At 41.6% G+C, this 12,231-nt stretch overlaps 1 protein-coding gene across 8 annotated transcripts in view; it reads right to left on the bottom strand.

Annotated features, from left to right (window-relative positions):
* The window catches only part of Tnik (TRAF2 and NCK interacting kinase), a 410,638-nt gene that overhangs the window by 68,176 nt on the left and 330,231 nt on the right, over window positions 1-12,231 (bottom strand). For 5 of the 8 annotated variants that reach the window (XM_004633447.2, XM_023717821.1, XM_023717822.1 and 2 more), the window contains exons 14-16: window positions 6,194-6,304; window positions 5,281-5,367; window positions 3,823-4,011 (exon numbers count right to left, since the gene is read on the bottom strand). In XM_004633447.2, the coding sequence (XP_004633504.1) occupies window positions 3,823-4,011; window positions 5,281-5,367; window positions 6,194-6,304 (387 nt within the window). The remainder of the gene's footprint in view (window positions 1-3,822; window positions 4,012-5,280; window positions 5,368-6,193; window positions 6,305-12,231) is intronic. The other 3 variants (XM_023717823.1, XM_004633449.2, XM_004633450.2) reach the window with 1 other exon arrangement.

Below are 12,231 nucleotides of genomic sequence, written 5' to 3'. Positions count from 1 at the left end.
TGACCAAGCTTTTTTATTTGTTTATATTGCATTAAACAAATTAATCAGAAAAGCAATGAGAAAGTCAAGAATCTCTTCTGTTTTACAAAATCAAGATATAAATACACAGAGGGCTAAGCATTACAACAGAATATTGCTGATTAAAAATTATTGATTTAGAATGAAAAAGAAAATTGGATGAAACAACGCTGAAAGATGGAAAAGAAGTTGATAAGAAAGTAAAAAGCAGAGTTAGAAGGCAATGCTGTATCAGAACACAGAGTGGGAGAAGAAGGCTGAGTGGTATCTTCCTTGGCACATGGGCCCCAAATGACCAGACCCAATGTCACAGAAGACAGTGGAATGGGCATAGTTACTCACTATTCCCTGGTAAGGATGTTTTCAAATTTATATCCTGGAAGTTTAGGCATTTGAAAAAGAAAATGGTATCCCTTTTATCCTATATCCAGAGAACTAATTCAGGTTTTCTTATCAATTGATAGTGAAGATACTGATAAGCTATACATTCTGTTCATATCTGAAGTCCTGAAACATGTTAGCATTTCATTACTTTGAATCCCACCTTCATACTACAAGAAAACAGATCTATAAATAATGCTGTAGAAGAAAATATGTACACTGCTGATGAGAAACAATAAAAGGTCAAGAAGATAGAGCTCCTCGTACACATTTTTCTTCCCAGATTAAGAAGTAGACATTAAAAAAAAAATGAACCAAACCAAGGCAGATAATTATTCATTCTTACTTGTACACTGGTTGCTCCAATTCTCCATTTAGCTCTGTCACTCCTTCTACCACCTAAGTATTTTCTTTCTTTTAAAATATAATCCCCAGCTCTAAGGCTTGGGGACTGTTTCATGAGTAGACTGATGGTTAGTTGAAAGCTAAATTATGTTACCCATATCAGAAGAGGAATATACACAGCCTTCACAGCATATCCCTACACATTTGCAAGTGTGTGAAGGCCAAAGGAGGAGCATCAGTTGCTAGCAAGTCAGTGATGTTAGAAGCTGTCACCCACCAGGGGAGGCCAACGACATTCACTTGTGGTGGTCAAGGACACTTGCTTTTTGCGTGCTTGGTGACACAGCCATGTTGTTTGCATGCCCCACTGCAAAGCTGTTCCCCCCCACACACACACTGGCAGAAACCTATCATGGAATCACAGGAAAATTAGGAAATTTAGAAAACAGTCTTGGTGACATCTGAACAGATTTGTTTTCCAGGAAGCCCAGGATTTCTGAGTGTGAGAACTGAGTAAGTTCTAAATAGAGAGGATATGCCAGGAAACATAACGATGAGGTCAAACAGCAGTCAGGAATCAATAAAATCAAAGTGGACAAGTTTCAATCAGAAGAGCTAGGTACAGGCTAAAGAAAGGAAGTGGAACTACTGCTCCACACTCTCCTTCCTGCTCTGGTACATCTGTGCATGAGGGAGCTGCCTGGGGAAGAAACAGAATTCTGGAATGTTTTGCAAGGACATCCTGCCCTCTTAGACAGGATCTGCAGGTGTCCCTTTTCTAAACTCATGCTTGGGGCTGGGAATGCTAAATTCCATGGCTGTGTCACCAGGCAATCACAGATGAAGTGACTTCATACCCCTCCTAGCCTGAGATCCATCTCTCAGGACCTCTTTAATTATTCTCATGGATATGCAGGGGCTTGCCACTTTGTACCTGCTGGAAGAGGACACCCACCCAACCTTAGATCCTAACTCTGGAGTTGCGTTACATCTTTAAGATCAAGATTATTTTGGCCATCTCACTATGGTCCTTGAGGTTTGCTGGGACTCTTTGTTCTTCTGTACAAAGCCTTCCTTACAAGCTGGCCCCTGTTTCTTCTGTAAGTGATGCTCAAACAGGTGTTCCAACCTAGAGCCATTCAATCCTGCAGGTGCTTCTGGTATTAGCTTTATAGTGACCAATTTCTCAGCTTTCCAAATACCTGCCACAATGAAGAGCTATGGGTCTGGCTTAGCTGAGGAGTTTTATTTGGCCTGGCTAGCAAGTGGCATATTGGTAGAGGAAGACTGTACACCATAGCATAATGATTCTGCTTACTGGGAAGAGCAGGTGAATTGTTAAGGGGCCATTGCTGTACCTGCGAGTAGGATCACATAATTGAATTACTGATTAAGAGAAAAAGGAGGATGTTATAGAGCTAATTATGAATCATGTTTACAGATTATAAGAAAAACTGATCAAAAATGTTCCTTGCCTGAAATCAAAATATTTTTTTCCAGATTTAGTATTTTTAATACTTAAAAGAAAAAGTTTTTTTTATTACAATAGCATATGATCATTGTAAAGAGTTTAAATAACATATAAAGATATAAGAAAAACTTTAAGAAGAAAATCAGTTTTCAAATTTCTACTTCCTCTTTAACCAGGAAGATTAGCAATAGGACAACATCGTGTCAAGCATTTTCTGTAAAGGGCTCTAGTCAACAACTTCTATGTATAACCCACTACTATTGTGGACTGCTGGACTGTGTTGGATTGTTTTGCTGAATTCAAGCACCTATAGTATTTAGATGTAAATAGAATTTCCATCTCTGACAGGACTAAACAAAAAAAGGGGATACAAAGGAAGGACCATTTTGCATTTGTTATATACAGAATAGTTAGAATAGATATTCAGCTACTTTTGCTTAATTCAATGAGAAAAAAGATTTGTGGTAATAGGGTTTAGACAGGATATCCTGTCTGCTTCTTGTACTACGGATAACCACTAAGAAGATAACAATGTACAATGTATTAATTATTGAAAATGTCCTATTAATCAGCTTTGAAAAAAAACATTTTCTGTGTGGATGTAAAATAGGATAAAAAAATTTAGAGTATCAAAATAGGATCTTTTGTAAGAAAACTAGTTTTAGTGATATTGTAGTGTAGATAACTTGAAAAAAGCTCTATGTACAAATACCTAATAAAGGCAGATAAAGAAATGAAATAACCCCAAACTTTCTTTTAAATGCCTAGCTCCAGTCACAAGAAAAAAAAGGAGATCACTAGGAGGCACAAATAATGACATAGGAGAAAAATGGGTATCCTGACACAGTAACTCTTGAAAGTGTGATTGATCATGGGTGGAATTAAATTTTGTTTGGCCAGCACATATTTGGCAATCATCTTTTTTTCTCCTCTTCAAAGAGCTTTTAGTTAGATTTTTAAATCAGTTCATCACAGAGTCAAGTTCCTGAAAACCTTTCCACAGCCTGGCTATCGAGCCAATGACGGACCATCACTTGGAAAGTATTTACACAATGCAAGTCATCTCTGGTCTTGAAAGTGTACATCAGAGCCAGGCGTCACAGGTCCACTGTTCACTTGTAGTATAAGTACCCTGTGCTAACTCATTGTACCACTGGAACTTCTCTACTGTTCATTTGTGGGTACCATGGTGAAAAAGGCAGTGAGCAACAATGCTCATGACCAGTAACGGTCCGTATAGACAGGAAATGCTTCTGCTTAGCATCTCCCAAATCCCACATCACATATTTCCGAGGAAGAGGCCTCAGGTCACAAATTCACCTGTACTCAAATGAGGAAAAAGTATTTTTCTACTTCCTGTGCTTGCTTACAAAAATGCACTATATCTGCACGGACACACACACACACACACACACACACACACACCACGAGTAGAATAAAGATGCCTTGTCATTTGTCTACAGAAATGATGTCATGGGTTTTGAAGAAGCAAGTCATATCTTTTGATGAACCCCATCCACGTACAGTGGGTAGGTTAGACTCCACTGTGACCAAGTTCCTGATGGCTGAGCCTGGCCAATACAACATGGCTGCCCTCATGTGCTTACCTCCTTGGCCCATGCTGGCTTCTCACTAGGACTCATCCCTTCCTTGTAATGGTACAGTGGCTTTTTCTCCAGGGGCCTCTGCTCTTGCCGCTGATGCTGAAGGGAAACCAAGTAGTCTCTCTCTTGCTTTAGTTGTCTCTGCAGCCTTTCTGCTTGTCTCTGTTCTTCCAATTGCTTGCGCTTATACTCCTGCCAGGATCAGGAAAGAGGAGTACAGAAAGGGCCAAATCACTGCAAGGAAACCACTGGGCAGTAGGAGTGAAACATGCAATGAAAGTAAAATGAGGCTAAGTAACAAATGACCTTACATTCAGACAGGACTACTGGAGGATGTCAGGGTGTGCACAGAAATAAGCTCCAGTCTTGTATTAATACCCATGCAAGAACATGTCATTTAATGAAAACATTATTGCTTACAGAACAACACCACTTGCAGAGTGACTTGTCCCTGATGAATCAAAACCGAGAAAATGGCAATAATAAGGATATTTGGATGGTTGGCACACAGCCCCTATAAGAAGTCATTCACTTCCTAATTTAGTAATTAAATCACTCAAACATGCATAATTAAATACAAAACTAAATAAACTGCCAGAGATGGTACCTAAATCATCTTTTGTTTAATAAAACTTGGATGGATAAAAACCATTAGCAAGCTTATGTAGTGCTAAAAAATATCCAAATGCCATTGAGTAAAAAGTTCCATTAAAAAATACACCAAGAAGCCCATTTGGAGAACAATGCAATAATAACAAAAAAGTGCTTCAAGTGGACACTGCATGAGCAAGGAACACAAAATGTTCCCATCGTAAAACGAAGAGTCTGCAAATGAAATGTGACTCCAGAGTTGAGTGGGTTTTTGTAGAAGAGGTACAGTTCTGCTGTGATTATATTCCATCATGTTACAAATGGCCTCAGAAATTGCTGGGCAATAAACATAGTGGGTCTCAATAGCAGTCTGAACTTATTTATTTATTATGAATTTAGAACAGGGTGTACAGGGTCTCACTATGTAGAATGGACTCATAGTGATTCTCCTGTTTTCAGCCTCCCAAGTGCTATTACAGGTGTTTGTCACGCCCAGTCTCAATGGCCATCTCAGCACACCCCAGGGGTGGGGCCAGCATGGCATCCTGTGGATAGAACGCTGGCCACTGTGCTCTGCCAAAGTAGGCACTTTAGTCTGCTGAGCTATCTGGCTGGCCAGCAGTCTGAACTTATAAGGCTAGATTCATGTTAGTCTCCCAAATAGATGTAGTTAATAAAGAATGCATTGCAATTGTATTAAGTGTATTAAGAATTAGCAAAATGCATTAGGAAATGCTACGATTCTATGAGATTTTGAGGTTCACAACACTCACAGAACCCCTCTTCTATGTAGCATGCTAGCAGGAGGACACACAGACACATACAGGTTGAGCACAGACTAGGTCAGCTAGCGCATGGCTTTCCCATTACCAGAAGTAGAGCTTGTTCATGCAGTAGCTGCTGCTGCAAGATCTCTAACTGTCTTTGCTCCTCCTCTAACTGTCGCCTGATGTATTCCTGGAGAGGTAGGCCGCACAGAATTCGGAAGAACAGAAAGAGAGAAAGAGAGAGAAAAAGAACCAGTAATTTCAAAGGTGAGAAGAGCTGCCAAATAAAGTGTAGAAGGAAGGAGGAGGGGAAAATACCTGGTAACTCCTCACAAAACAGAAAGAGGATGCCACACTGAAGCCAAAGCCTTTCAATATAGTCAAAGGCACAAGCCTGCTTGCAACAGCTGGCCAGGATGGCTCACTACTTCACTGCTACTACTTGGCTTTAATAAACCCAGTCACATTTTAAAGTTTTTCATCACAGGTTCCTCTCTTCATGGACTATCAAGAATTAACAATACTATAAAGTCCTGAGGCTTCTTTTGTGAGCAGTGAGGATAAAACAATCATGGATGCTATCATGCCCTGTCTTGTAACATAACCATCCTCCAGTTTCACTTGTCAGGATGTGATTCTCCAAAGAAAGAGAGGTTGGTGCCCATGACTCCAAGTTACAGGGTCTGGAGTTTGTAGGACTAGAGAGGCCCTTCTGCAGTAATGGAGCAGTAAGAGTTGGTTCATTGTACTGCCTCAATGCTACCTTTCAATCAGAAACCCATGGCTGGGAAGTCACAGGACCCAGGAATGTCATGAGACGGGCCTGGGGAAGGAGCAAGTTGAATGAATGTACATTGCCAAGGCTGTGCGTTTGACTTGTTGAATAGGTGAGAACAGTTGCTTGAGAAATAATGAAAATCTTAACTGAGCCATCCTAAAATTAGGTGACCCACATCCCAGAGACGCCTAGTGCTGGCACTGACCAATACCACTGTGGGGCTCCCATCCTGTCATACCTGTTCATGCTCCGCACGCCTCCTCTCCTCCTCCCTGCGCATCTGCTCCTCATAGTGCCGACGTTGCTCCCTCTCCTGCTGCTTCCGCAGCTCCTTTTCTCTCCTTTGTTGCTGTGAGAAGACAAGTGGACAACCATGGTACTGATGATGGGTAGCAATTTGCAAACTAGCAGAGAAAGCTGCCCACCAGCAGACATGAGCTACCAAGAAGATATGCCCAAATGCCCCAGAGTTCTTTCTGGGGAACTTGGGGTCATGTGGGCAGGGGGGAGGTGTTAGGGAGAGGTTCAGGCTTATGCAGAAACACTGTCTTTTACCACATAAGTGGATGCTGACCACAAAACTCCTATTGAGTGTGCATTCCTAGTGGCAGGAAGAGGTTTTCAAAGCAAGGACAGGAAGTACCAGTGCTTCATAGGTTCTTCAATTACAGATCATCCAACTATGTGATTACTTCTCAATGCTTATGCTGTTTGATCTGTTTAACATCACGTAACACAAACATTTTCTAGGGAAAAGAAGAATTAGAGAAGTGAAGTGATACCTTGAAGGCCAAATAGTAATTAGTGGCCAAGGGGCCACAGGAGTTGCTGACTCCCACCCACACAACTACCTACAGATACCAAGCTCCCTCTCTGTTTTCTAGAACATTCTTGTCAGCTTCAACTTCTTACTCAGCTATGAGCCTTGTACTCAGGAACCATCATGCTTGTTATGAGCACCATCACCACCCCACAGTGACCTTGGCCCTGACCATGGACAGTGTTTTAAGTACCTTACATACTTCATCTTACTTAATGTTCACAAAAGTCTGCTGAGCTAGATATTTTTAGCCTTAGTTCTAAAATGAGAAAACAGAAGCACAGGAGAATTAAGTAATTGTTCAAGGTCATGTCCATGTTGAAGGTCATTCCCCGTAAATGATGAAGCTCAATTTCAAGCCTAGAAATGTGATACGATCCTACAAGCTCAATCATAACAGCAAATGAAGGGAAAGAGCATTGACAGAAAGATCCCAAATAAATTTGGTTCTTCATTATATTCTGAGGAAAAGAAAATTTAGAAGTTAGCACTATGCCACCCAGCTGTAGAAGCCAAGTAGGAGAGTCCCATTATGCCCTGTGCGGCACATTTGGAATTGTGTTTGGGTATACAAGGATCCTTGCTTTTTTGGTTGTCCCAGCATCTGGGGAATATGACTATCACTTAGCGTGAGGGGCCAGTGAACTCAAACATCCTGCAACATGCAGTATTGTCACATGATACAGAACATTTTCTTATGCAACATGTCCTTAGCATCTATTTTGAGAAAAGCTGGAGTCCTTTATGTCAAGCCCATATAGGGAACAGACTGGGAGCTGATTCCCTTGTGACACTCAACAAAACTCACTTCATGGCCAAGGAAGCAGGAGATGTCTGGAGTGAGATGGATCATGACTGTATCACACTGAGACCTGCTCTACATGACCAGAGGAAGAGTTTTTATACAAAGGCTTTCTGTTGTGGCCCCAGTGAACCACCACCACCAATAGATATTCAAATATCAAAAAACAAAAAAACCCAAGGAAGCCTTCTTGCCATGGCCCTAACAGCAGTCCTCCAAATTTGCTGTCTCCCAACAACCTCTGACTCTTCAGAGATAAACAGAATCTTTTGGGACTCAATATCTATCATTTCCAGATGAAAAATTACTTGTGCATCTTTGCAGGCAATGGGAGGGGCACTGGAGGGCGTTAAGCAGCCAAATGACCCAATCAGACTTGCATTTTAGATGCCCTCAACAGCCATGGGGTGGAGAGCAAGATTGTAAGCTGAAAAGCACTTGACACCTTCCCATGGATTTAGGCATGAACTAGTAAGGCATCAAAGGTGTAGGAGAAGCAGGCTGAGAGTTCCTGATTTCTAGTCACTCTAACAGGACTGGAGTGGATGCCAACTTAGAAGAAGAAATTAGAAACAGGCCCAATAAAATAGGCAGAATTTAGTAATAATGGAGCCTGTAAGAATGGGTGGAACTCTTGGCTAATGGGTATGCTGGATAGTGTGACAGGAAAGAATAGAAAAAGCAGTGGCATGTTGGTCCCAGACATGCAATTATTTGTTTTGCAGAAAAATAATGTAGGAGACACAAGAAGAAAACATCATCATGGAAACTGACTGAAAATTTTGGATTACAGACCCAAAACAGAGAAATTTCCAACACTCAACTGAAGTAAATTAGTGCCAGTGAAGAGAATGAAGTAATTATGTGTACATATCTGGTTCCTGGCAGGAAATAGCCTTAATTTAGCTAACATTTCAAGTTTTTTAATCCAACCATTGGTCTCTTTTTTGGGGAAAAGAATAATCAAGGCTTTTGAAGATGAAACTGATTTTTATGTGAAGGATTTGTACATTTTCAACTCTTTTGCCAGGAATCAATACTGTTTTATAATTACACGTCACTCAGGTCTCCATGCAAGGTGTATACAGTATTGATTGCAACTCAAGAAGGTCTGGGCTTCCCAAGTACTCTGCAGTTTCTGAGAAAGACACTAAAAATGGCTAATAATAATGATCTCACTCAAATCAGCCTCTGCTAACACATGGAGGCATCTGCTGGAGCTTCGGTTCCTGTGGTGAGGTTGGAAAAATAAATTATGCCCCAACTTTCTGCGGGCACCCTGCCAATTCCCAGCTGCTGTGACTCCATGCTGATGCCTTTCCTGAAAAGATGTTTATTTTGTCTCCTCCTGGGCACTGGGCTGTTGGAAGGACATAACTAAAACTTGTCAAAGAAAGCCCAAGTCCCTGGCCTCAAACAGACACCTTTACAAAAGCTGTAATGACTCTCTCAACCTCTTAAACAGGGCCTGGCACCTGACAGATGCACATAAAAGTCATTGAACTGAGTAGAGGAAAAAACTTAGAGGAAAATAAACAAAAGCACCCCAACTCAGTACCCTCTTAAGTATGTTGTGCCATTTCTCCTCCTGTCAATACTTATGGACTAGATCACATCATATCTTACGCTTGAGTATATTTTATCGACTTTGCCATCTAGGTTGGAAGCTGCAGTGTTTGCAGGTTTCTATTTGATTCAAGCCTTTATCATTCATTGTTCTTCCCATTGGGCCTGGCACTGCTAATATTGGTTGCACTGAACACGGCAGACAGAACAAACAACAGAAGAGATGGAAGTCTCACACAGTGTGGGACTGGGCCTTGCCCCTCCATAGCTTCTCAGTCTTCACAGGTCTCACAGGCCAGAGCTCTCTTTCACGTTGGGTACATACAGGGCTTGAGATTGTTTTTCTAGGAAGAGCCACCTGCCCTGTGCACTGGCAGGATATCTATTTGCTACTTCAGAGAAAGGTATGAAAATAAAATAAAGGGATAGGAGTATAAGCTGGAAGGAACAGAAGGCAGACCCGGTATTTTTAGATTATCTTCAAAGTGTACATAATAATGATAGTGGTCTTGCTCTCAGAGAATGGTTTCAGCCAAGTAGTGTTAAAATTGTGGCAGATACTTCACCTATGTTGAACTGCTTAGAAGTATATTTTCATCCATATTTTCTTGGAAGCATAGTCAAAAGTTATATTCCCTATGGTTACACATTCAGTGACTCTTACTAGCATCTTATTATTATTTTTTCTTTGTTAGGGATGACTGCAAGTTAGCTAGTTTATAAGTTGTCTGGGCTAAAATCATTGTTACCTTTCTCTGTGGGGTAAGTGAGAAGGCCTTTCGCATGCTTTTTGTGTTCTGCTGGTGCCTAGCAGGAGTGATTTTGTGGGGAGGTTCTGATCCTCTCCACAGAGGTTCCCCTCAGGACACCTTTAGGTGGAGACTGTGTGGTTGTACCTTTGAGTGAACTGGTTAGTTAATTTTAATGAGGAAATTTTAGTCCTGGTTACTTGTTCAGGGAGGTCCTCTAAGGTAAATACATTTATCCCAAACTGACTGTGCAGAATTTCTGTTCTCCACATTCTTATCAGAGAATATCACCTCACCTCTTAAATACTAAATTCTTATGAAAGCTCCGTTTGTAAGAAACAGCCCTCATGGGTGTTTATCATTAATGCTATGGAGCTGGTCTTGGCTTTTGTTTCTTTAAAAGCTCTTCTTGGATCACTTAAGCAGAAGGGCTTACACCTACACCAGGGGATTCTGGCTCCTGTAGAAGTGACTGTAATGAACTGTTATGCCACTAAATTGCATTTTACAGTGTTACTGAGATAGCTGAATACAGCTGACCATGGCATTTATGGCAGGAAAATTGTTCCTGACATTATTCACAGCAGAATTCAAGCACTACTAGGCAAGTGTGCATGTTCCCAGGGTTCTTGGAACATTTGGCTAAGGGACTGGTTCATTCCTCTGACAGCACACATCCTGAACGACTGTACTGGCCTCCTTTCTTAGGAGCCAGGACTCACAGAGCCAGATAGGAAGTCCAGATAGGGAGGGAGGTAGGCTCAGGGAAAGAACACTTAATAAGAAATAGTGAGACTAGATCCTTTCTTGCCTAGGCACCCATGCGGACACTGAAGCCCATATGGCAGTCAGTGCTGTCTATAAATATTTAATGAAAAATTGAATGGGGCATGACCTTGAAGTCACCTTCATCCAAACCTGAAATAAAGGGGCAGATTAAGTAAATCTTCTAAGTCTGTTTATTCTAAGGGCAAGGATGCGCTACCTCTCAAAGCAAAAATCTAACAATTCAGATGGAAAAGAGAGACCAAGCAAAATCTTGGGCTGGCTTTGGAGAGCTCTTCTTGCTTTTTATCCTGCGTGACCTTGTGGAAGTTGACCTCCAGAGGACAGGAATGCAGCTCCTGTGCAGAATCAAGGCAGACTCCTTGGGAAGCGCCTCAAACCATCCCCTCCATACAGGGCTCTTTATTCAAAAGTGCTCGCAATGAAAGGACCCAGTGTGCCCTTTGAATTGACTGCCCATCACACATGCCCCTCACTTTAAATAGGACTGCTCTGCACAGGTTTCTCAGGGGCTGAACTCAGGACACAAGGCAGTCACATTCCTGCACTCTCCATTTGTCTGCTTAATCACAGTTGCTGAAGTCTCACATCTGGAAGGACCATTGCAAACCAACTGCTGCAAGGCAAGTATATGATTCCTTGCAACTAATATCAGGATGCCAACGCTTCTTTATAGTAAGGCCATGAGAATGATGAGAAATCAGTCACAACAATGTAATAAAAATGACAAAAAAAGAATTATTAATAACAACAGCCAGCACTTATGCAGTGTTTGCTGTGATGCCAAGCACGGCTCTAGGCATTATATTATTATTAACTCACTTAATCCCTACCAGAGGCCCTTGAGGCAGGTATTACTGTCTCACAGGGAAGATAAAGAAACCAAAGGACTATCCAAGTTCACTCCGTGAGTAACTGCCAACCAGGCAGCCTACTCTGTGCCCGGATCTGGCCATGCTGCCTCCGTGGCTATGAAAGAAGTAGACTGAGCAGTCAAAGATATTGTCCTATGCTTTTTCAACTGCTATCATTTTCTCTTTCAGTCTTCATTTTTCTGTCTCTGTCTCTGTCTCTGTCTCTGTCTCTGTCTCTCTCTCTCTCTCTCTCTCTCTCTCTCTCTCTCTCTCTCTCTCAGAAACAGCCATCAAAGAACACTGTGAAGGCCAGGTACCTGTATCTATTCCATTCCTTTCTTTCTACACTGACTTTAACTAGCTGCCTAAATGAAGCTTTTTCTCTCGACGCCCAGGATACCTTCTGATCAGGAGGCAGCCCTGCAGCTCAGCACTGCCCACTTCACACAGACAAGAAAGGCTCTAGGCAGACTGAACCTCAAGCAGCCTTAATGAAAAGCTTTAGTTCTGCCTCATAAGAATGTTGGTTACTATGTTTTGCTCAAGCTCTTTATTATCACTGAGCCTCAGTTTCCCCAGGTAAATAGCTACTTGGGTTTTTCTGGGTATCACAAAGAAGAATACCAATGATGCACTGTTCATCCCTACTACCAATGAGTCTGTAGGTAAAAGTCAAGTAGAGATAAAGCCCTCAACTTC

This window comes from Octodon degus, unplaced genomic scaffold (assembly GCF_000260255.1).
Source record: "Octodon degus isolate 3935 unplaced genomic scaffold, OctDeg1.0 scaffold00055, whole genome shotgun sequence".
In the NCBI taxonomy this organism is placed as follows: Eukaryota; Metazoa; Chordata; class Mammalia; order Rodentia; family Octodontidae; genus Octodon; species Octodon degus.
Note: the sequence above shows the minus strand (reverse complement) of the source record. Positions and strands in the feature narration are given on the sequence as shown.